At 55.6% G+C, this 24,172-nt stretch overlaps 1 protein-coding gene across 4 annotated transcripts in view; it reads left to right on the forward strand.

Moving 5' to 3' along the window:
• The window catches only part of BANP (BTG3 associated nuclear protein), a 104,317-nt gene that overhangs the window by 69,551 nt on the left and 10,594 nt on the right, over positions 1-24,172 (forward strand). For all 4 annotated transcript variants that reach the window (XM_082677077.1, XM_082677076.1, XM_082677078.1 and 1 more), the window contains 3 exons: positions 2,986-3,116; positions 4,619-4,681; positions 6,419-6,457. In XM_082677077.1, coding sequence (XP_082533203.1) covers positions 2,986-3,116; positions 4,619-4,681; positions 6,419-6,457 — 233 coding nt within the window. The remainder of the gene's footprint in view (positions 1-2,985; positions 3,117-4,618; positions 4,682-6,418; positions 6,458-24,172) is intronic.

The following is a 24,172-nucleotide window of genomic DNA, read 5'->3' on the forward strand; positions in this document are numbered from 1 at the left end:
AATGGTAGTTGCATGTCTTTAGTTCTTCTGTTTTTCTGTCCATAAACGTGTCAGGGTTCCTCCTAAGAGGCTGTGGGTTTTGTTTTGTTTTTCTTTTTCTTTTTGGCTGCGTTGGGTCTTCGTTGCTGCGTGCGGGCTTTCTCTAGTTGCGGCGAGCGGGAGGTACTCTTCGTTGCGGTGCGCGGGCTTCTCATTGCGGTGGCTTCTCTTGCTGTGGAGCATGGGCTCTAGGCACGTGGCCTTCAGTAGTTGTGGCGCACGGGCTCAGTAGTTGTGGTGCACGGGCTTAGTTGGCAGGCAGATTCTTAACCACTGCACCACCAGGGAGGTCCCCAGGCTGTGGGTCTGGCAACTCTCAGTGCTGCTGTTGGTCCCGTGGCCTCTTGCAGGTGGTGAATGGCCACCATGAGGGGCTCTTCAGTGCCGTGGCCGGGCAGGCGCTGAGCCTCAGGACGTGTGGCTCGGAATGGACTCTGGCCGGCCTCAGTGGCTTGGGAAGGTCTGCTGGCTGCAGCAGCACCGTCCATGGCCAGAGTGACGGGCGCTTTCTCAGGAGCAGGGGGCCCTCTGTGTCGTCCTGATGGGCCTCGGAGGACGGACACCGTGGTGCCACCCGGCACCTTGCTGCCTCCGCCCACCTGGGTCTCTGTGCCTGGGTTGTGCAGCAGGGGGCACTGCGTCGGGGCGGGGGTCAAGGTGTGCCTTTTAAGGAGCATTTGAGGGAGGCCGGCACCATCGCACTCCCTCTGCCTCAGGTGCTGTGTGTCTGGGAAGCACGGGGGTCGAGTTCCGGGCTCTGGGACGGGTCTGGACTGCTCTCGGGCGGTCCGCTGGAAGCCAGAGGGCGGCCCCTCCTCGGGCGCTGGAGCCCTGGGAGTTTTGAGAGGAGCACGGACCACGTTCTTCTTTCATCAAACTCTTGGAAGTACGTTGTTCTGTAACTTTCTGTTGAGGATCTTTTTCTACTTTAACGTACTGCCTACTTGGCCCAAACTCGATACAGCACAGGGTGGTTGGTTAAAGGGCCTCTGGGATTTCGTCCTCGTCCTTCCTGCGGACTCGCGGCCTGACCCAGTGAATCTGCTCCTTAAGGCTGTTCTGGTGACACACATAATCCAGGAACGTGTAATTTAGCCAGGATTCCGTTCATTTGGAATTGGTAGTAATTCCAGCTGGAGTTGCCGTGTTCTCTTTTGAAGTATCAGCAGACAAATGCTACAAGTGAGATTCTGAGCCGAGGCTGGTCTATTTAAAGCTGAATTAGTACTGCCAATTTGAACACAGACCACAACATCACTGGTTTTCAAGGAATTTTAAAAATATCAGTTTATTAAAACGTTTGTATCTCACCCTGCTGTCTGGCCACACCATGTGAACTTTCGTATGTGCTTGAGTTTAAGGTGGCTGCGTTTTACAGTGTAAACCTCCGCCCCCAGCGCTTCTCCCCACAGCTCTCATTGGGGAGCATCCGTGTAGGGCCCAGAACCTTAGGGTCACAGAGAACCAGCTCCTGACTGTGTGTCTCTCTGGACATGGGGCAGCGCGGCCAGTGGGGGCGAGGCCTTTGAGGGGCTGCCCTTGCCGTGTCACTGCCGGGTGCTGTGGTCCTCCCTCAGCGTGAGTCGTTGCCTGGGGTCACTTGCCGTATCTCTTGGATTATTCTCGACCGCAAGCAAGTAACAGATGCAGTTTTTTGCACTGCACTTTGATATCAGTATTGATTGTAAAACATAGATTTAAATTAGTCCTCACGTTGCATAATTAGAGGGAGCTACTGATGACGTGGTAAATTCAATAACTTGAATTTCGTAAGTATTAACATCTTAATATTGTTATACTGTAACTTTTTAAAAGGCAGCCAGTGGAATCTATGCCATGTCAATTTGATACCCACCGTTAAGCTATTAAAAAATGCAGGAAAATTCTTTTTTTCAAGAATCAGACATTTAATCTTTTTCCTCTTTCCGTTCATATCAGCATTCTACTTCTCACAGAATTTCATTTTAATGTAATATGGTTTTATCTTTAGAAGTCTTTTTGAGTAATCCATTCTTTAGAACAAAACTATGTATATACATTGAAAATTAAAATCTTTTTGTTTCTGAGTCCTAATGTTCTAAGTGTATAAGAAAATTCCTCTGATTGAGATAGTATTACAGTTAAAACTAATACACAACACATGAAAACAAACGCATCTCATTCTGGGTTAAACATGGAAAGTAAACTTCTACTGGAAGTGTTCCTTCAATTGAGTGGATGGAACTTTTCTCCCAAGTTAGTTTTTTGTTTGTTTATTTACTTTTGGCCGCTTTGGGTCTTCGTTGCTGCGCGCGCAGGCGTTCTCTAGTTGTGGCGAACAGGGGCTGTTCTTCGTTGCGGTGCGCGGGCTTCTCATTGCGGTGGCTTCTCTTTGTTGCGGAGCACGGGCTCTAGGCACGTGGGCTTTAGTAGAGGTGGCACATGGGCTCAGTAGCTGTGGCTCCTGGGCTCTAGAGCACAGGCTCAGTAGTTGTGGCGCAAGGGCTTAGTTGCTCCACGGCCTGTGGGATCTTCCTGGGCCAGGGCTCGAACCCGTGTCCCCTTCATTGGCAGGCGGATTCTTAACCGCTGCACCCCTGGTGAAGTCCCTCCCTCCCCCAAGTTGCGTTAATTATCCACGGTCCCTGCCTTGCGCCGGTCTGACACAGAGTTTAGTGTGCACTTTTTCCTGTTTTTCGTTTTCCGTTTTTGTCACTATATCTGAGGAGCTTCACTTACGTAGTAGGTGGGAACATCTGTGTCTGTGGGTCACTGGATCTTTAGACGCTGACTACAGGTGAGAAAGCTCCGCTGTCTAACAGCTGTTGCTCACGACACTGCACATTGGAAATCCAGGAACGAAGGCTCTCCCTTCATCTCCGTGGGCAGTGTGGTTGGGGAGAGAGGCAGGCAGAGGTGGGCTCAGCCCCAGGACGGCAGCTCAGGCTCGTGTGCATCTCCCCGCAGAGACCATGATGAGCACGCCGCCGCCCGCCAGTGAGCTGCAGCAGCCCCCGCCTCAGGCCCTGCACTACGCCCTGGCCAACGCCCAGCAGGTCCAGATCCACCAGATCGGGGAGGACGGACAGGTCCAAGTAGTATGTACTTCTCGCCAGTTTGCCTTTGCGAGTGGAAGGGGAGGGCACGGCTGGGAAGCGGGGGGAGGGGCGCCACGACCAGCTCTCCCTGCACTTCTGGATCCCGCTGACAGCCTGGGATGGGGTCCAAGTAGAAATAGTTAAAGTAGGCCTCCTACATCTCGTAGACCTCTCTGCCGGCCCCTCGCGGCTCCTCTGCCTGTGCGCTTCTGCCTGTCCTCCTGGGAGACATCAAGATGTATCACGGGTATTTTCGCAGTTCGGAAGCCTGGCACCCTTTACTGAGAGGAGAAGAATGACTTCGTTCTGCGGCCAGCCGAGAGGGCTGGGGGCCTTAGTCATTGTGCAGTTGCTTTCGATTGTGTGACGGGTCGCCCTTGTGTGCTGCCGGCCCAGGTGGACGTTCGTCCCGACGCTTCGTGGGAGAGCGGGGCAGGGACTTCCCGGGGATGCTGGGGATGCTGTAGGCACCCAGCCTCCTCGCCGTGGGCCTCGTTGCAGGGCTGCCTCCGGGAGCCCTGGTTCTGACCCGGGCGGCCTTGGTTTGATGCTGCACTCAGCCCGCTGCCTGGAAAGGGAGGGCTTCCCGAGAGCACTGAGGAGGACTGTGAAGACTTCTTCTTCTTCCAGGGGAGATGGAACAGTTATAAACAGTGGATTCTTTGTTTAGCTGACAGTCACAAAAGCAGTTACTCTAATCTCCTTAGTAAGGAAGTTCTTTGAAAGAATTCCAGAAGAGATAACTGTGATATAGGGTTTACATAGATGTAGTAAAATGAAAGCAATAGAAAATTCAACAGTAGTTTATTTTCGGGTCCATTTTGATTAAGGTAAAATTTTAACTAAGATAATGGATATTCATTTCATTGAGCTGAGTTAAGGTTTACAGGAGTTATCTGTCTGCCTGTATCTACAAACATAAATGCATTTGACTTGGAGTCTGAGACTTTGGAAGCACGTTTATCGTTTACTTCAGCTGTTTAAGTAGTCACGTGTTTCTTTGATTTAAAAAGAGTTGGCTGACGTGTTTTCTGTGTAGACACGTGTACAACTGCCACCCACCCTCCTAGCCTCCAGCACCCCCAGGTCACTAGGGACCCTGTCTGAAAGTCCATGAGGTTTCTGGTCCCTCTGAGTTGATAGTACACTTTTAAAAAAAGCTTGTCAGTTTAGCTTTCTGGAGAATTGTGGTTTCTCCCTTTTCCTGTACGTCCTTCGCATTCTTAAATGTGCCTGCTTAGTAACATTTAAAGATGTAACAGATTTTTCCTGGGCCTCGTTGCCCCTTTAAGAATTACTGCGAAGTGTTCTGTGTTATGTCCTTACAGTAGACTTCGAGAGGGTGTTTAGTAAGCTCACACCGTGCGTGTGTGATGCTGGCCACTCAGGCCTTAGCTGTCTTTTCTTGAACTGCGAGTGGAGAATCAGGAACAAACGTTTCGGAGAGCGTTTCTTGTTTCTTCTGATGCTTCTTGGTGTCTTCTCTTCTGCGGATCCCACAGGGCCACCTCCACATCGCCCAGGTGCCTCAAGGGGAGCAGGTGCAGATCACGCAGGACAGCGAGGTGAGTCTGGCTGCCAGCCCGGGGCCCGCTCTGTGCCCACGGGCCCTCTGCACTCTGACCTTTGTCCTTTGCGGGGCGCAGGGCTGCAGCCCGCAGATTGGGGCGTGGCTTCCTGCACCTTGTCCCCGCCTGGGAGCAGTGCTCGCCCTGGATATCCCCCCCAACGTGTGCCATGTGGGCGGAGCTGAGGGCCGGGCTTGCTTCCAGCCTCCGGCATCGGCGTCAGGGGCTGTTGGCCCCCGGTCTCTGGAGAGTCCCGGGGAAGCCTGGGACTCGTTTAGCGGTGCCTGCTGGCTTCTCGTGTTCCGGCCGCACCGGGCTGCTTTCCTTAAGTGGGTGACGTTAGTGCCCCCGACCTCTCAGTCCCAGCCCCCAGCCCCACAGTCAGAGAGGGAAGAGGTGGGCGGGTTCTGAGGGGACGGCTCCGAGCTGGACAAATCCCTGTGAGTCCTCAGATGACGGGACAGGTGTGTCCATGGGAAGGTGGGGCGCACGGCCAGGTGGGTGCCCGGGGGGTGGGGAGGCTAGCGGGGCTGGGGGTGGGGCGGTGAAGGGGAGCAGCGCACAGAGGCTGGGGGATGGGAGGGGCAGGTCCCGGGAGGCCTGACCGCAGGTAAGGAGTGGGCTTCCCCCTGCCTCCTGCGGGGCCAGCGGACTGGGGGTGGGTGTCTGTGAACTCACACAGAGCAACATGTTGAGGGGGGGAGTGGGCAGCAAGCTAAGCGCAGGCGCCCCCTTGGGGGCAGGGGAGCTTCCCTTCTCCAGGCACAGGTGAGGGGGAGGCCACGGCCACAGAGGGCCGGCCGTCTACCAGCACTCCTGCCTTGCTGGCGGCCCTTGAAAGGAAGGAAAATGGTTAGGGTTGGAAAAGGAGAAATCAATGTACATCCGCTTTTATATTGTTTCTGCTAAAAATTCATTAGAATACTTACTGAATTCCAATTTTTAGTATCAGTTTTGCCCTTTTTTTTTTTTTTTTTTTTAGTTTTCTTAACTGAATTCCTCCTCTATATAATCCAGTGGGTTTTTTTTTTTGCTTCCATTAGGAATTGAATGCATTGAATTAGAAAAAATTGCTGATAGTGTAATGATTACTTTGTAATAAGTTACAATGTGCAGTTAGTCTTCTTATCACAATGAAACCTTACTTTGTTCACTTAAAAATTAGGTAGTCTTTTTGTCAAAATGAGGATATCTGTAAAGAGACATTTAGCGGCGCCTACGAGACTTAAAACAACTATTATTTTTTTTAAACAAATGAAAATGAATTTCCAGCTGGTGAGATCTCAGTAGGCCTGTAGTCTGGTTAATTGCATCACGTCCCATTGATTTCCTGGTTGCCGTAATGCTCCATGATGTGTCAGATGTCCCAAAGGGAAGCTGGGTGATGGGACGCAGGACCTCTCTGTACTACTTTTGGTTCTTCTTGTGAGTCTGAGATTGTTTCAAAGTGAAGAGTTAGAAAAAAGACATTTCCATTTGGGGGTCAGGGTTGGGGGATGGCTACAATGTTTTTTAACTGGTTTGTTTTATTTGTTTTTGTAAGAAAAAATAGCACCTGTAAACTCAGCCTAAGTATTGATATTTTGGGATTTTTATGGCTACGAGGGACCGATGTTGGAATTGATGTTAATGGTTTTGCTGGTTTTCACTAATGGCCTGGGGACGTTCCTGCCTCTGTCTCGTGCATCTTGAAGCTGTTATCTTTGATCACACCCTTATTCATCCATTTTGCAGGGCAATCTACAGATACACCACGTGGGACAAGATGGGCAGGTAAGTGCTCACCTGCGGTGGATCCCAGCGTGGCAGGAGCGGGAGCGTTGGCCCCGGGGACACACGGAGACACACGGGGCTGGGGCATGTGGACGGCTGGGCCCTGGGCTGTTGTGCAGCAGCTGTCTGTTAGAATAAGGCAGGTTTCGTTCCCGTTCATTGCTGTCAAACTCCAACCACTGCCTTTTTTTCTGGTCCTGAGAAAAAGACCCTGAAACCCTCAGTGAGCTCACCTGATGTGAACTGTCTACAGAGTGAAGCGTCCGGCCGAGGCGTTCTAGGGGTGATTTGCTTTCTAAGATGGAGTGAAATTGCTGGTGAATTCGAGGATTGACGTTTTCACGTCCTCATGAAGAGTTTCTGTTAAAGAGATGTTTATAACCTGAATAATTATGAGAGAGTCTGGACGATCTTCCTTTTTTATAGAACGTAACTTAGGAATCATGACCATGGAGCTCAGTCACTATCAAGATAACCATAGACACTATTCTCAGAGCTGAGTGCACGCTCCCTTCTGGCACACTGTGTGCGCTTCCCACGTCCTCGGCGAGGGCCTCGTGTCTGCCACAAATGGTCATGCAGGGTGTGCGTTGCTGGACTCGAAACCAAAGGACGTCACGCCCCGAGGGTTTCCTGTTGAGCCCTCGGAGCGCCTTGGGATGAGTGCGATGTTCAAGTTGGACTTTCTTCGTTGAAAGTGTCATCTTGAGCATACTCATGAGGTTCTAATCAAAGTCCTAAAGCAGTATTAATATAGAAAAATGGCTGCCTTGGCAAAAGGCCAAAGAGTTGCGGCATTTTAAAAGCTGCGCTGAGTTTTAACCTTAGTTACCCCTCTTCTTTAGCATCCTTCTCAGGGCTCTTACTACAGGTCGGGAAAGCTGGGGGCTCTTTGTCACTTGAGCCTTGAAGCAAAACCTCTGCTTTCCCAGAGTTGTGCTCTGGTTTTCTCTGCTGCTGCTGGTGAGGTGGCCCGAGGTGACCCGGCAGCCTGGGGAGGGGTGTCGCTTCCGGGCAGCTGTGTTTGCTTGCCTTTCCGTTGTGCTTTCGGGGAAGGTGTAGGGAGAGGAGCCCTGTCCTGGAGGGTCGGTTACAGCGGGGAGCAGCGCAGGGGTGTCGAGCCAGCCTCTGCCAGCGGGAGGGCAGCCTTCTCCACACTGCAGCGTGGACCCCGCCGCCCACGTTGGGCCTCACGTACCGCGATCTGCCGCTTGCGTCTGTTGGAGCAGATTAAGGGTTGAGGGGCCCCCCAACCCCCAGGTAGGCCCTGTGAGGCTAGGCACTCAAACCCAGGGTGGAGGGGTGAGGGTGGCGGAGAGGAGAGCATGGGGGTTAGAGGTGAAGCTCCAGTTGGGCTGAGAGCACGGGTTCCGGTTACTGGAAAAATGTCCCAGTCACACTTCTCACCCAGTCCCTGTCGAGTGGAGTGACAGTCATGATCGGATGCTGAGACGCCTCAGCATCTCAGTGAGGCTCGTTCCTCTCCCTGACCCGGACGTCGAGTTGGCCGAGTGTAGACAGAACAGTCCCCAGAGGGTTCCATCGGTCAACAAGGCCGCACGCGAGGTTCATGTCGGGTTCACTCCGGCAACATGTGCTTTCTTGGCTTTGCCGCTGTATATGTTAGAGATGTTTGTGAGCTTATGTGGACACTTTTAACCTTAGCAAGATATTTAAAATTGTTAAATGAATTGTACAGGATTAGAATTTGACCTGGTTTGGTGCATTAATTAAGAATGATGTGATTAAAAACATGTTTAGGGAGCAGTAAGTTGTGCCTTGTGTCCCTTTAGCACAGCGTCTGTCCTTCCGCTGAGACCTTTCCGCGCATTGTCCATAAATCCTCGCCTTCAATCACGCAACAGTTTGCCTTTCATGCCTGGAGTCTGGTTGCCTCCAGGGCTGTGCTGGCCTGATGTTCTGCCCCTCGAAATGCAGGCTGTTTTGGGGGGGAAGTGAGGGTCTGTGTTCAAGCAAAAAGATGCTGCTCTTTGAAAGGAGCGGTCACGTCCGCCCGCTGTCGTGAGTATGTGGGCAGCAGGGGCCTGGCTGCGGGAACAGCGCCGTTAGCCTCCTGCGCTGTTGGCTGGCAGGCAGGCCCCAGAGCTGTGGACGGAGCAGTCACTTCAGTTGGGCTCGTCGCTGGGGAATCGGGTCATGGGGCCCCTTTCAACCGTTAAGGTTTGAATTTGAGCCTCCAAAGTGGGGCCTCTCTGAGTCCAGCCAACAAACACTGGGCCTTGGACCCCAGTGGGTGCTTGGGGAGCTGCTCTCCCTACCCTGTGGTTGCCGGAGGAGCTTTTCCAGGTGAGGAGGGGTTCCCCTCTGGGGGAGAGAGGGGACACCCCAAGCTGGGGCCACTGCTCCCCGGCCGGCTTTCCTGCGTCCCAGCTCACCGGTGGGCCAGGTAAACCCGGCTCTGGCTCCAGGTCTGTCCGCCCTCCTTAGAGCTCAGAGGTGCACTGCGGGTGTGAGTCTGCCTTCGGGCCTCGAGAGGCGGCCTCACCGTTTCCATCCCGACTCCTCCTGGCCGTGCGTGGGGCAGCAGGGTGGGGTGTGGGACAGCCCCACCACGTGCAGGGGGCTTTCCCATCTGATGATGTGCATAGGCACGTGGCAGGGCCTCCCTGCCTCCCAGACACCCACCTTTCCCCACCACTGTGCTGTCTTGTCCACAGAGGGGTTCCGCTCGCTTCCAGGCCCTTAAAGCACCACGATGGGTTCTGTCCTGCTTCAGCTGCTCACGGCCGGGGCCGGGTGACTTTGCAGTAATGCATGACAATTTCGGGGTGCTTTCTCTTCACGCCGCAGGACTGTGTACTGTCGATAACTGTCTGAATTTGACCCCAGTCAGCGGGGTCCCCGGTGCTGGCAGCAGCAGGTGCTGGGCTTCAGGGATCTGACCCTTAGGAAGGGCAGGGAAGGCTGAGGGTCATGCTCTCAGACCGGGGACTGGTTCCCATGGAACCACAGCGCCTCCTGGCTTCTCAGAAATCACCTGCGACCCACACAGTGGGCTCTCCGAATTTGCATGGTGAATTTTGGGTAAAAACGTGGCCATGTCTTTAAAGGGAATATCTGGATATTCAGTTTAGACAGCAAGAGGTACAGGCTTTGGTTCTGATGAATTGGATGTGGTTGAAGATTTAGCCAACTCAAAATAATCTTTCTGATTTCTCTCATCAGTTGGAGGAAAGGCAAAATAATCTTCCTCAGTTTAGGAGGTGGCAGTGCAGTTGCAGAACTGAATCTGGAAGTACAGACGTTACACGGGAGGTGACCTCTGAGAATTGGAGGAAAGAAGTGGCCGAAAGAGGACGTTTGTTCTGGAAATGCTCTCAGTGTCACATTGGCTTCCAGGAGGCAGATGGTGGTGGGGAAGCGGAGGGCATCCTCCTGGCGGGAGGGGGGTGTGGGTCCGGGCAGGGCCTGCTCTGTGGTGGGGCTCTGTGGGGTCACAGGCGCTTCATGTCAAAGCCACACGTCTCCTGGGACGTGTGCGTGTGCTTTATTCTTTCCCTCTCACTTCTCTAAAGGTCACTGTTTTCTTGGGGGTCAGGTTGTCTGAGGCGTCGAAGTGTGTTGTTTCACTTAGAGCTTCACGTCTGGCCCCTCAAGTGAAGACCACTGCTGAGGAGGGCGTGGGTGTGAGGCCGAGCGTGTCTGTCACGTCCACGAGTGTGGTCCCCGCGTTGGGTTCATCTGGGTAATTCAGGAAGATTCCGAGGGGACACATGCAGGGACACAGACGAGGCGCTGCCTCTGCTCCGTCCCCTGGCTGTTCTGCTTTGAGCGTTCTGAGCTGCTCAGCGTGCGTGAGTTCAAGGGAGGCGGGGTGAGCGCCTCATCTCGGCTCGGTCGTGCTCGGGGGACAGCGGCTGGCAGTGAGACCGTAGGATTGGGGACCCGCGTTGACGCTGGCCTCGTGGCACAGAGGCATCTGGCCCTGAGTCTGCCCCGGTTAGAGCCAGCCCTGAGCCAGTCACCCTTCAGCTGTGTAGACAAACGCGTGCCGGGAGCCACGAGCTTTCCTGGGGGCTGTGAGCACTGGGGCGCGTCCCTGTGCTGCTGGTCCAATCGTCGCCTGGTTGCAGCCACCCCTTGCTGTACGACCCCCGCCCCCACCGCCAAATTTGGGGCCAGAGAAGACAATCAGTTATTACGCTTGGGGCTTCCCTGGGGGCGCAGTGATTAAGAATCTGCCTGCCAACGCAGGGGACACGGGTTCGAGCCCTGGTCCAGGAAGATCCCACATGCCGTGGAGCAACTAAGCCCGTGCGCCACAACTACTGAGCCTGCAAGCCACAACTACTGAACCTGCGCTGTAGAGCCCTCGAGCCGCAACTACTGAGCCCGCGTGCCACAGCTACCGAAGCCCGCGCGCCTAGAGCCCGTGCTCCACAATAAAACAAGACACCGCAATGAGAAGCCTGTGCACCGCAACAAAGAGTAGCCCCTGCTCGCCACATCTAGAGAAAATCTTTGCACAGCAATGAAGACCCAACACAGCCAAAAACAAATAAATTAAAAAAAAAAATTATTACCCTTCACCATTCGGGGTTCACCGGGCCCAGCGGGAGGAGGTGGTTCTGCCACGTCATGTCACTGGGTCGTCTGGAGGTTTGGGGCTGCCCTGTCCAAGGGATCCCTCCCGGGCCTGGAGCTGGGCTGTCCCCCCAGCCCCTCGGTTCTCCATGAGGGCTCCCCCAGTGGCCCAGGGCCTCACAGCACGGTGGCAGGGTCCGCGGGGCGGATGTTACCAGCTTTTGAGACCTGGGGTGCAGACGTGCAGGCCCCATGGTGACCACGCTCCTGAGGGCGGTGTGGAATGTCCACGCCGTGGTCTGAATGCACAGGATGTTGCTGGCAAAGAGGGATGTGACATCTCCCGGCATCCATTCTGGGCCCGGCGTGGCTTGACCGTGAGCTCCTGAAGGGCAGGGCCTGTGTCCTTCACGGGGAGGCAGGGGCCTGCCTGAGTGCCCAGAGAGGCCCGGTGGATTTTCATGGAGACGGTTACTGGGTGGATCACACACCACGAGCCCCGGAAGTGAGCCTCCCCGCTCAGGCTGGTGGGCTGGGAGTTAGTGTGTCAGTGCTGGCATCGAGACCGCAGCCCACCCACCCGAGTGGCATAGAATCTGCATCGAGAACTTGAGACTTATTAACTGTGTGCTTCGTTGGGGCAGCTTGGCCGATGGTAAAAGTTGGGTGCGTTTTTTATGATTATTGTGTATTGTTAAATCTTTGTTGAACTGTTAGAACAGTCTTAAAATGTCCTTTTCTGCATTTAAAGAATTGAGATTTTTAAAATCTAGATTTTTACGGTTTCTAAGTTTTGCATTCTGTTCCTCTTGGTTTGGGGGGAGTTTAAGAAAACAAAGCAAAGACCGCAACGTTTATGCGTGTGACTAAGAAGCGGTGCTCCCGAGCAGGCTGCTGCTGGCCGACCGCGAGGCCCCCCGGCCACTACGTCTGCGGCGCCTCTGTTTCCTGGGCTCGTCAGCACCCGAGGGCAGGCCCGCCCCTGGGAGGGCGCTGGCACCTTTGTTTTAGTTAATACTGAGTTGTCACTAAAGGTCAGAGCACAACCCAGGAGGAGGAGGCTGGGGCCCCCTGCACCTCCAGTGTCATGCTCCGGCCTCCCCGGCTGCCACAGCCATGGGAGGAGCCAGCCCGCTGCCCACGGGGCCGGTGTCCCTTTCTGGCGCTGGACGTACGCTCCCTCTGACACCCCAGCCTTGTGTTGCTGTTGATGATGTGAACTAGGGGATGTTATTCTCCTTTACACGTGGGGACAGTAGCTTCCAGGGCTGTGCAGGGAGGTCAAGTCCAGGATGGATGCAGCCCCCAACTCTCATATGAGTCCTCAAGCCCCCGCCTTGGCTCCAGATCTCTAGAACACAGTCATCACTGCTGTTGTCACTGCCACCACCAGGACTACGCAGCCACTGTCACCTCCCCCGCCGCTGTCATCACTGCTGTTGTCGCCTCCACCACCAGGACTGTGCAGCCACTGTCACCTCCCCCTCCATTGTCAGCACTGCTGTTGTCACCTCCACCACCAGAACTACACAGCTACTGTCACCTCCCCCTCCGCTGTCAGCACTGCTGTTGTCACCTCCACCACCAGGACTGCATAGCCACTGTCACCTCCACCAGCGTCACCTCCCCCTACACCACCATCAAGGGATGTTTCAAGCGAGTTTCGATGCTTGTGAGCTGTGATATGTCTTCTCTGCCTCGTTCTGTGGAGACTAAAGTGACAGAGCTCCCTCTGCCTGGCCCTCAGGAGTTTTACTGGGGGGAGGTAACAAACTAGGAGTGTGTGAGAAAGGTAAGGGCAGATCCACGCTCTGTTCTTGCCTGTCGCATTGAGCATTCAGTAGGCGCTCAGGGGTGGAGCAGAGCCGTGAAGATTCACAGAGCTGCTTCCGGAGGGCGTGTGGATCCAGGCGATGCAGATCCAGTGAGATGTGAGCTCTCACTTGGTCCCAGCTCCATTGCCAGGCAGTATCGTATCTGTTGGAACATCTGAATCTGGGTCCGTTTTTTCTCCGTAGTTGGGAGATTTTCAGCCACATGGGGCATCTTTAAAGACTGGAGCTTTAGTCACGGTGCTTACATTGTGAATCACGACATGGTTTAGTACTGTTTCAACTAGATGCGTATTTTGGTAGATTTTTATTTTTTTACAGTTGTGGTTAACGTCATCTAAGATGCGTATGAAGAAAGTTGCCTATCTGTAGGCTGAACGACGTCAGGACACTTGGAAACCTGGGAGTTGTGTGTGTTCTGGCAAAGCCCGTCTCTGCGATAATGAATATGCCACACACACACACACACACACGCACAGAAACACACACATGCATGGGTCACCTGTGTTTAAAAAAGGCAACACGGTGATGTGTCCAGGTTACTCTCCTCCTGCATCTGTGAGATAACTTCACCAGTACGTAACTAAATAGCCTGGTGTTCTCGAGACTCTTAAACCTCTCTCGAGTTCTTTGGCATTTGTGTCCATCCTTATACTTTGCTTAAAAGTAAATTTCAGTAGCTCTCGGAACTTTTTCCATGAAATGAGGCATTATAAACCCAGCTGGGAAAAAAATTAGAAGAGGTGGGAAGTATCCAACATTTTATGTGTAGGACTTTTTGGAGTGTAGGCCTTTTTTGGGGTGGATGAGAAGAAGGGCTGTGTGTGTGTGTGTGTGTGTGTGTGTGTGTGTGTGTGTGTGTGTGTGTGTGTGTGTGTGTGTGTGTGTGTGTGTGTGTGTGTGTGTGTGTGTGGTGTGTGTAGGGTGCCTTTATCTATAGCAGTGAAACAGTGTCTGCCATCCCCAGGGACTCTAGTCCACTTTTAGTGGTCTGCCACGCCAGGAGAGCAGTCTCAGCCTTGCAGATGGTACACACTGTCACTTCACTTCTTTTTTTAAAAATACGTATTTATTTATTTATATTTTTATTTTTGGCTGCATTGGGTCTTTGTTGCTGCGCGCGGGCTTTCCCTAGTTGCGGCGAGCAGGGGCTACTCTTCGTTGCAGTGCGCGGGCTTCTCATTGTGGTGGCTTCTCTTGTTGCGGAGCACGGGCTCTAAGTACGTGGGCTTCAGTAGCTGTGGCACGTGGGCTCAGTAGTTGTGGCGCATGGAGCTTAGTTGCTCCGCGGCACGTGGGATCTTCCCAGACGAGGGCTCGAACCCGTGTCCCCTGCATTGGCAGGTGGATTCTTAACCACTGCACCACCAGGGAAGCCCTCACACTGTCACTTCACTTCTAATAAAAATGTTCCCTTCAAGAAAATATGTTCCTTCCAAAACACAGACACACATCTTGGAGAACCTAGGTAGCTCAGGGAATAAACCCCTCATGGAAAAGCCTTCTCTACCAGAAATGGTGGAAAATATCGTTTAAATGAGAAAAGGCCAGATGTGGAGGGAGTTTGGTGTTGAGTGGTTCCCAAAAATACCCTAGAAGAGTCACAGAAACAACGACGCGTCTCCTGCTGCCCGGCCGTGGAAGCCGAGCGTGGCGCTGCAGGCTGTCGCCCTGCCCGGGGCAGCGGGACCCGGCGGCATCTCCTGCTGCCAGCTCCGTTCCTCGGGAATCCTGGTCCCCAGCGGAGGCTTGGGGCTGCCGGAGGGCTCCCCGTTCGCCACCTCCTGGGCCCGTGGGCAGCGGGGAAGGCAGTTTTAGGCGTGGCTGAGGATGGCCAGTTAGTGACGCTGGCGGGGCAATCCACGCCTGTCATTTGTCCCTGGAGCTGTGACGAACAAGACGGTTTCTGGTCAGACAAGGCCCGGAGGAGGTTGACAGAGGTTTGGGCCGGGAAGGATATTGTAATGATGTTTTTAGAAGAAGTTGCACCATGTGGTTACTTACGTGTACGGTTCCAGTATTGTAGGTCATTAGAGTCACGATGTCTTTGGAGGCTCATGTCAGCTGAGGCTGAGTAGCTTTACAAGAAAACCCCAAAGGCCCTTCCGATTGTTTGGACGCATTGCCCACGGCCCTGAGCCCCTTTGGTCAAGCCCCACCTCAAAGGCTTTGACTCCAGACAGGCAAGGGAGGAGTGACAGGCCTTAAAATTCGAGAATCGTTTTTGATGAGTTTCATCATTTTCAAATATACGTTTAAAATGTTAAGTTAAATAGCTTTAATGCTATTAGATCCAAATTTTGTTCATTTCTGTTCTTCACAGTACCCAGTGTAGTATCAGTTGTCAGTACTCAGTGATTCCTTGTTGGTGAATGAATACAATAGTAATTATTTCAAATTAGCATTAGTTAACTGTAAGATATGCATGCGAGTTGAAAGCATTTTGATACACTTTTATTTTTAAGCCGTTTTAAAGTGTGGCATATGTTCACTGATGATTTTAGTCATGAGTAATAACTTGGAAATGTCTGGAGCAGTACTTACCTAAACCTTACAGCTCAGTAGGCTGAAAAATTGTGAGTTCTGACTAATTCCAAATTTCTTTTTAGTGAGGCCTAAGTTGTAGAACGTTTTCTGCATAAGGAAGGTTTGGTGATTTCTCTGGGCTCTCCTGAAACTTTTCTGTCACTGTCTGTGTTTTCCGTGAGGGGCGTGCGTGCAGCGGGCAGTGGAGCCCATGCCTGGTGCTGGAGCAGTGTCCCTGGCGTTTGGGTGATGGTGCAGAGCAGCTAAGGATTCTTCACCCCAGCAACTGTACTGCAGACGCCGTCAGGGCAGCTGCTGTCTGTTGGAAGGAACCGAGTTACCACTCCTGCACCAGGAATTTGCTTTCTGGATTTCTAGCTGTGGAGGAGGGTGGGTGGAAGGCCAGCCCTATAATGGGGCTGCCCCGTGAAGTGCTGGCCATTTTTCCAGATGGTTCACTTCCTTACAGTAAGAGAAATAGGGGATGGAAAGTACCCGTGGGGACGTTTCCCTCCTGTTCTGCGCAGGCCCTGGCTTTTCCCCGAGCGAGCCCCAGGAGCTCTGGCCGTCCACGTTGTAGAGACTGGAGGCTCGCTCGGCGTGCTCTAGGTGGAGTCGTGTGGACTCTGGTGGTTGCAGCCCAGAGGAGAGTCGCTGTACCGTGTGCGGCGTCTGAGTTTAGACAGTGGATCTGGGCGGGTGGGGTGCCGGAGTTGGCGCTGGGCTCTCCCGGCACCACGGGTCTCCAGGGCTTGGAGGTCTCAGGAGGACGTGGTGGAAGTTGCAGGAAGCTGAGCCGGGGGGCCGGGGCCACCAGACGGGCCTGCGGCGTGAGAGCTCGCACGGGGCTGGGACACGAGTGAGGCCTTGAGCCACTCAGCAGAGTTACTGCAGAAGACAAACCTTTCAAGCACAATGTCATGTCCCACTTTTCCCCCCTGTGAGAGTGCACTTCAGGGTGACCGTTGGCTTCATTGTGTGTTCGTGAGGAATCTTTCGTCTAGAAATCACAGGCCCAGTCTGATCAGGGCGCCCGGGTGCGGGCCAAGGTCGCTGCTCCGGCGGGGCTGGAATGCCTGGCAGAGTTGGAGGACGCGGACGGGCCTCCAGCCTGGGCCCCGTGGGCGTCGTGTTCAGAAATTTGACGCCACCCGAGGCAGAACCGGCGCGGATGCTCATGTTCGGGCTCCATGCAGCTCCAGAGCAGAGGTCGATTTCTGGTCAAGGAGGTCCCGAGGAATCGGGACGCTTCCCCTCATTCTGAGTTCCCTCTCACACAGCGACTAAGGGGGAACATTTGCAGACGTACTGGCAAACTCCGCTACCGTCTTTCTTTACATCTCTTCTGAGGACTGGCGGCCCCCTAATGAAATGCAGTCCGTGTGATGTGCCACTGGGCTTGGACTGGAGAGAGAAGGTAGCACCTGGCGCCCCTGTCAGGTGTGTGAGAGAGGAAGAGGGAGGGAGGGGCTGAAGGACCCTTGAACCGACAGGCACGCCGCGGATGACAGGCATTCAGGGTAGAAAACTCATCTAGAACTATTTTCGTGTGTAGGCAAACACAGTCACTGATTTCAAGAATCCAGGCGATGTTTCTTGCTGACGCCAAAGTAAAACGAGCAGACAGCTCCTCGGGTGGCCCCACACCCGGCTTCAGAGCTGCCTGCTGAGCTGTTGCTCTCAGCCCCGTGCCCACGTAATGTTCCCACGCTGTCCCCCTGCTCTACAGACACGACCCTCGTGCTGACCGGTGAAGGTCGGCTCAGACTCTGACCGTGGCCTTCCTGCGGCGAAAGATGCACATTGGTGTGGACATCCAGCTTCAGAGCGGAGCCCTTTAGAACGGGGGCAGCGTGGGCCGGCAGCCCGGTGACAGCCGCCCCGCCTGCCGGCAGATGCGTTACCGAGCGAGGGCGGGTGCGGAGGGGGAGACGGGGAGACAGGGGCCTCCCAGGCCACACGCGTGGCCGCGGCCGTCAGCCATCTAGACCAGGCTCTGAGGGGACGGGGGGCACTCAGGTAAACCGGGCACGGCGAACAGGAGGGAAAGCGGGGCTCCTTGGAAGTAGGTCTTTGTGATGTAACCGCCAGGTGGGTCTTTTTGAGAGAATTCTCTTCCATTTAGGGCGGTGCTCCGCCGGCACCTGAGTTGAGCTCCCCGGAGCCCCCGGGAGCTGGAAGATAGATACCCCCAGGCAGATGATGCCAGATGGGCAGGTGTCTGGCAAGGAGACAAGTCGGCCAAGGAGATGGAACGAAGGGCTCAAAGCCTTTTCATCACAGAGGCCGGTGGAGAGAGGTTGAGAGTGCGTGCTCTTCCTTCTATTTTAAAGGGAAATGGTTTCTAAAGTCAGATGAGGCTTTCGAGGTTTCTTCTTGTCTGATTTGCCGTGTAACCTTCTTTGACTCTTTCTGACGCGTTCCCATCCCATGTGACTGGACCTGGCCTTGTGCTGTACTGGGGCAGCCTGGAGGGAGTCGGAACAGCCGCCCTCAGAGCCTCTTCTGTTTGGTTGTGTTCTTTCTGCCTCGCGGTCCTGGGCACATAAGTTAGCCTCTGAGTCTCAGCTTCCTCCCTGGTCACTCGTGGTAACAAACAAGAGGCCATCTGTGCCCAGTGCCCAGCACTGCAGCTCTTGGGCTGAGGCCCCAGGACCCCGGCCTGTCCTGCTGCTCCCATGCAAACCCACTGGCCCTGGCGGTCATGTGACCCTGATGCCGGCAGCCCTCAATGCCCTCTTTCCCGCGTGTGTGGCGGGGCAGGTGCAGACACATATCCCTGGTTGTTGGCCGGTCTCTTGTGGGAGCTGGGCTCTCCTGGCTCCATCCTCCCCAGACGCCCTCGTCCACTGGCTTCCAGGCGTCTACCCAGTGAGAGAGTGTGGGGGAAGGGGCCTCAGTGCTGGATGCTCCCTCTCCGGGGGTGCAGCTGGAGCCCGCAGCTGTGGGATGTGATTCGTGATTCCCCGCCATCCAGCCCCCTCTCGTTAGCGGCAGCGGTCACGCTGCGGAGCGCACTGTAGAGTGAGGTGTGGACGTGCCCTCCCCTCGGGGCCCAGCCCTCCCCCGAGGCAGGCTCCTATTGGCTGAGCGCGGAGGGTTGCTTTCAGGTGTCTTTTCACTTAGAGGAAGTTGGAAGGCATTCTTTACACCCGAAGTTAAACGTTTGCACCGTTTGTGACTCCTGGTGTCCCGTCAGTTGGCCCTTGAGCACGGCGTGCGGTGTAGACAAGCACTTGTTACACACGAACCGAGCTTCTCTTTGTGAGCCCGGGCGTGTTTGCGGATGGTACACCTGCCTCAGAGCGCAGCCCCAAGCTCCCCTCTGCAGGGCGCAGGGAGGGGCCGGGATGTTTGTCTCCTGTCTCCCCCATCTGGGTTGGGTGGCTGTAATCGGGTACCATGGACGGGGCAGAAACGGCAGATGTGTGCCCCACGGTCCTGGAGGCCGGAAGCCCGACACCACAGTGCCGTGCGGTCGTGTTTTGGCGAGGACCCTCTTGCTGTTATGTCCCCATGTGGTTTCCTTGGTGTGCCTGTGGGCGGGGTCCTCTGTCTCTCTCCCTCCTAGAAGGGCACTGACCTCTCGTAGGGGCCTCACACTCGTGGCCTCGTCCAACCCTAATACCTCCTGAAGGCCCCACCTCCACACCCGCACCCCATCACGCAGGGAATCAGGGCTTCGACACTCAGTCCAGAGCACCCTGTCTGTTCCCAGGAAGGATTCTGGACCTGTGGCAGCTCTGCTGTGGATGCAGAACGGGGATTTGGGCTGTTTGGTCCCCATATACCTTCTTGACCACACAGTAACCTCATGTGCCTCACGTCAGCATGGATTGTTCTGAGACGCGGCCTCGGGCGGGCAGGCTCCTGGGGAGGACGTGGCCCCGGGGGTGGAGTTGGGTCCCAGCGGCCTTTTGCATGGTGGGTCCTTTGGTAATGCTCCCTGCTGACTGGAACTCAGTAGGAAGATTGCGTCACCTCTTTTTGGAAGTTCTTTCTTTCGTCCCATCACAGTGAACACGACGATAATTTTTGTGGTTCTGTGGGGTGAGTTTTCCAAATTAAATAAAGAAACAGTGGGAGTCCAGCACACAGTCGAGGGGTGGGGAGCAGGGAGGGAGGCCGGCCTGAGCCCGACCCCGGCCTGCGCTCTGCTTCCTGGCCGCGACGGCAGCTGCAGCGTCTGTGTCCGTGTTTTGGCGTTTCAGCTCCTTGCCGATGGCTGGGCACCCTCTTCCTTCCCCGGGACTGGACAGGTCAGGTCACTTACATGCATAATTAACACGTTTTTGTTCTTGCAGCACTGTCTTACCCGCTCCCTACCCACCCCCACCTGGCCCTTCTAGAAGCCAGAGGCCTGGAGCCCACGGGCAAGTGGAGGCCCTGGATTTGACTGTGGCCGAGTTACTCCACCCCCCGTCACCCCCACCTCCCTCGACTGGAAGGTCTTTAGACGCATGGCTAAGACCTGTTCCCAGGAGCGCCGCCCTCTCTGGAACGATGGGCTGAATACCACGCGTCTCCAGACTCCCGCTTTTGCTTTATCACAGTTTTAGGCTTTGTTTTCCTTTCTTCCGGATTGCGATTGAGGCTCACGCCCGATGCTGGAAGGAGGAACGGAGCAGAGGGCAGAAGCTGCTTGTGTTGACGGGAGCCACCGCCCCGAGCTGCAAATCTGGCTCCTGACTGCTGGCCTGTCAGCTCTGGAAGCGCCAGCTTGCTGGCCTGGCCGTAGCGTATGCTTTTCTGAAACGTTGCATCCATTGGCTGGAGCCCTGAGGCCTGTGAGGAGTCTCCAGGCCAGGCCTCGCGCCGAGGGCTCCAGGAACACCCAGGGAGCGCTGTTCGGTCTGGTTCTGTTGTGTTCTGGGGTTCCTTGCCAGTTGTGCTTGTGTCTGGCCGTGCCCCTCGTGGGCAGGAACTCCAAGCGGGATCCCAGGAAGCAGATTAGCGTTCCTGTCCTTGGGTTTAGAGGCTTAAGAATGGTTGTTTGTTTCTGACATTTGCGGTACAATTGTACAAAGTAGATTTTGTGCCGCGGGGTCTCCTGGCCAGTTGGCGGCTTGGGGCGTCTTCCTCTCACCTCCTCATCTCTCTGTCCTGGGGGAAGCTGCTCTTTGAATTAACATCCAGGTTTGGAAAAGGCCACTGGTTGAGTGCTAATGTTACCATAACCAGCTGGGCTCAAGCGGAAATGCAGACACAGGTCAGTGACCGTGGCTTCTCCCGGGGGCCTTAGGCGTGAGGGTCTCGCCCTTCTCCTGGCCACGCACTTAATTAAGCTGTGCTCAGTGCCTGTCTTGTGAGTGCGTGAGGGTTTTTTGCTTTGTGTTTTGTGTGCGTGAGCGTGCGTGCGTGTGTGTGTGTGCGTGTCTGGGTGTATTCTTGGTTGTATTGTGAGTTTTGTTTCTAAGTATTACTGGAAAGTCCTTGGGCTCCTTGCATTTATTTTAGGCTTTGCACCAGTTTTGCATTGTCTCAGTTGGGTATCAAACAGCATTTCAGAACTGACAGAATATAGAGGAAAACCAGATGTGTGCACTCCAGAAAAACAGCGCTTGTAGATCCAGGATTCCCTGAGTCGGCGGCTTCAGATTCGGACACTGTGCCATTTTTCTTTGGTCTGAAAATAATGGACTCTGCTTCAGAGACACACCAGGGAAGCCTGTGACCGAGGCCGGCCAGGTGGCGCGGGCTGCACCCGCGTCGGCGCATGCGTGTCTCTCCGAGGGAGCGCGGCCCCGCCGGCTCCCTCACCCGGTCCGGCCGCGGGCAGCTGCCCTGGAAGTCTGGAGGCGCTGCTTCTGGCTACTGTCCTGGGAGCTCGCTGCTTTCCAGTTAGCTGTTTCTGCCCCCCACCGCCTGCTGGGAAAGGCTGCAAACAGAAAGGAGCAGGATGCAGGAAGGTGCCGCGGCTCGTTGTCGGGAGAGGTGGGAGCCAGGCGAGCCAGGCCCTCGCTGTCCGGCAGGACCTCTGCCGCGGGCCGACTCTGTGCTCGTTCTGGGGCCGCCCCCGTCCCCCTGCCAGAGTGAGGACCCCCGGCAGGTGTCCAGCGGCCTCAGGTGCCGCAGGGATCCTGCTACTCTGTGCAGCGGGAGTCCTTGTCACCAGCTGAGATCCAGGTAAGCCTGACTGTGTGTGTCAGGAGCTGCGCGGTGGCCCCGCCGCCGAGGGTGCCCGTGTGGTTGGCCCGCGGAGCGCTTTTTATTTGTCCTGGCTTCGCTTGCTCCTTTTACCTTCAGGAGAAGCGCCCTGCCTCCAGGGCGTCTGCTCCTGCCCCTCCTTCGGGAGAGGCCCTTCGGTTGTCCTTTGTGGGGTTGTCCCTGCCAGGTGTGCTGCTGGCTGCACTGCGACGTCCCAGCTCCAGGTGGTGGTGGGGTGGCTCCTGCCCTGAGCAGCGGTGGGGGGCGGGGCGGGGCGCTGCAGAGCCGACCTTCTGACTCCTTCTCGCGGCCGCTCTCTCATCCAAGCTTCGTCTGCTTTTGAGAAGACGTATTCTTAAGCCGGAGTTGGAGGCGGCTGGGGTCCCCGTACACCAAAGCCCAAGAGGGCTTTGCTCTGGGTCCGTGTCCAGGACGGCTTCGCCGAGCAAGCTGTTTGTCCCATTCGGGTACCCGCCGGTCACTCGGGACAGGTGCCTGGCGCAGGGGCCCACAGCGGGGGCCCGTGTGACCCTCCCGCCAAGTGCGGGGGCCCCTGGGGCCCGTGTGCCACTGTGGAGGGAAGCCAGGCGAGGCCCCGGTGGTGCCTTCCCAAGGCTGCAGGAAGGCGCCGCAGTCGTGCCTCCTTGTCTGCGGGGCATGTGTTCCAGGACCCCCAGAGGATGCCTGAAACCACGGGTAACGCCAGACCCGTACTAGGGTTTTCCTGTACGTGCACATCTGTGCTGGAGTTTATTCTACAAATGAGGCGCAGTGAGAGAACATCCAGATGCCAGAGTCACCGTTCTTGTGCTTCGGGGCCACTGCGGAGTAGAACAAGGGTGTCCTGGGCGCAAGCCCTGTGATCCCCAGACAGCGGGGCCGATGACCTAGGTGCTCCTAAGCGGCTAACGGGTGGGACGCGCAGGACAAAGGCCAGGACGGGATTTCATCACAGTGCTCAGACCCGCGCGAGAGCAAACCTTAGCACTTGTTTATTTCTGGATTTTCCCATTTATTATTTTCGGGCACGGTTGACGGCGGGTACCTGAAACCGCAGATGAGCGAGGTGGCTTTGGTGGGTGGAGCAGCCCTGGAGGCCGTGTCACCGCCGGCCTCTCCCAGCCTGGCGGCGCCCTGGCTCGAGTGCCACGTGAGAAGCGGGCCCCTCCCTGCCCACTGGAGTCAGAGCCCGTTTTCCATGGAGACGCTTGTCTCCCTTGACTGTCCTTGCCGCCCCACCTGAAGAACAGACCCCCTCCCTGCACTTTTCTGGGGGGAGCGGGGGAGGGCAGAGCCTGGAGGGCGAGGGCGATAACGAAAGGCCCGGGAGGTCTTTCCCTTCTGTCCAGGCGCATGCTCGCTTAGCGCTAAGTGTTCAACTCATTCCTGAGTCGCTTATCAAGACCAAACCAGTGTGGAAACGTTGAAAGGCCATGGCATTTTGGAAGCATTCCCAGTTGAGAATCCTTTCCTGCGTTTTAGTTACCCGCCAGCCTGGTAGTGATCACTCGTAGGGCACCGCGGTACACCTGCACTTGTAGGGAGTGGTGGCTCATCTCCAAAACCAGAGGGCAGGCCGAACTCTGAAATAAGTTCCATGACTTCGTAAGTTTCATTAAAAGATAGTCTTAGATTTGACTTTAAATTCACCGTGTACAACAGTGACAAAACTGTGACGATGTTGTAATAGTTAACATTTGTAGTCAAGTCCAGGACCTGCAGGCGGGGGTGAGGGTGTGACAGGGGAGCACGGGCTACAGCCTCGCAGCTTGTGTCCCCCGGCCTCGGCCCTCAGTGACGCTCTCCTCTGCGGCACCTCCCCCAGCTCTCTCCCTAGCCGTCCCCGGGCCTTCCGGGCCGAGGTCCCCCCAGCTGCGTATCTGGACGCCAGCCAGTTCTCATCTGCTCCTCCTGAGAAGCAGTCATTTCCCTTCACAGCCCGGGGACTGTTCCACAATGTAGGCTCCTTGGGGTCGCGTCCTGCCCACAGTGTCTCGCACGCAGTGGGTCCTTAACTGAGGGAGCAGCGTGGGGGCTCCGCGCGGGTGGGCAGCGGCTGCTGGGGAGTGTCCGGTGAAGGCCAGCCGCTCGCTGGGATTTGGTCGTTAGAGGCACTTTAGTTACCTCGAGATGGTTTACACGGCTAGATTCAGAGTCAGAGAAAAAGCCAGCGTCCGTTCCGTACGTTCAGACTCGTCGGTGAGTTCTGTCTGCCTCCGTCAGCTGCTCTCAGCTGCTCGCTGTAATCTCACAGTGTGATGTGTCTGTGCTCCGCGCACCACCACCCCCGCCACGCCCACCATGAGCGATGACTGCGCCGAGCCCTCTGTGCTGCGCCGGCCTTCGGTTGGTGCTTTGAGGTTTGCAGAGCACGTGTGCGTACCCGCTTCTTGGGTTCTCGGTGTCCGGCTTTGATGCAGGACCAGCCTGGAGATCCAGATGCCCTAGCCTGACCTTGCCTTTCCAGGGCCCAGCTTGGGGATGTGCATGCGTCTCTTCACAGGGTGCCAGGGGCTTGGCCTTACGTCTGGCCCCTAGGCCCCGGGTGGGTGGATGGAGCAGGCGGGCAGTGAGCCTGGCTTGTGTGTTTCTTCCTGCCTCTTCCCCGCTCACAGCTCCAGAGCTGTCACTCTTGGCGAGAAAGGCATCCTAACCAGCCCGTATC

The sequence above is a fragment of the Grampus griseus genome (assembly GCF_964374135.1).
Source record: "Grampus griseus genome assembly, chromosome: 19".
Taxonomy (NCBI): Eukaryota; Metazoa; Chordata; class Mammalia; order Artiodactyla; family Delphinidae; genus Grampus; species Grampus griseus.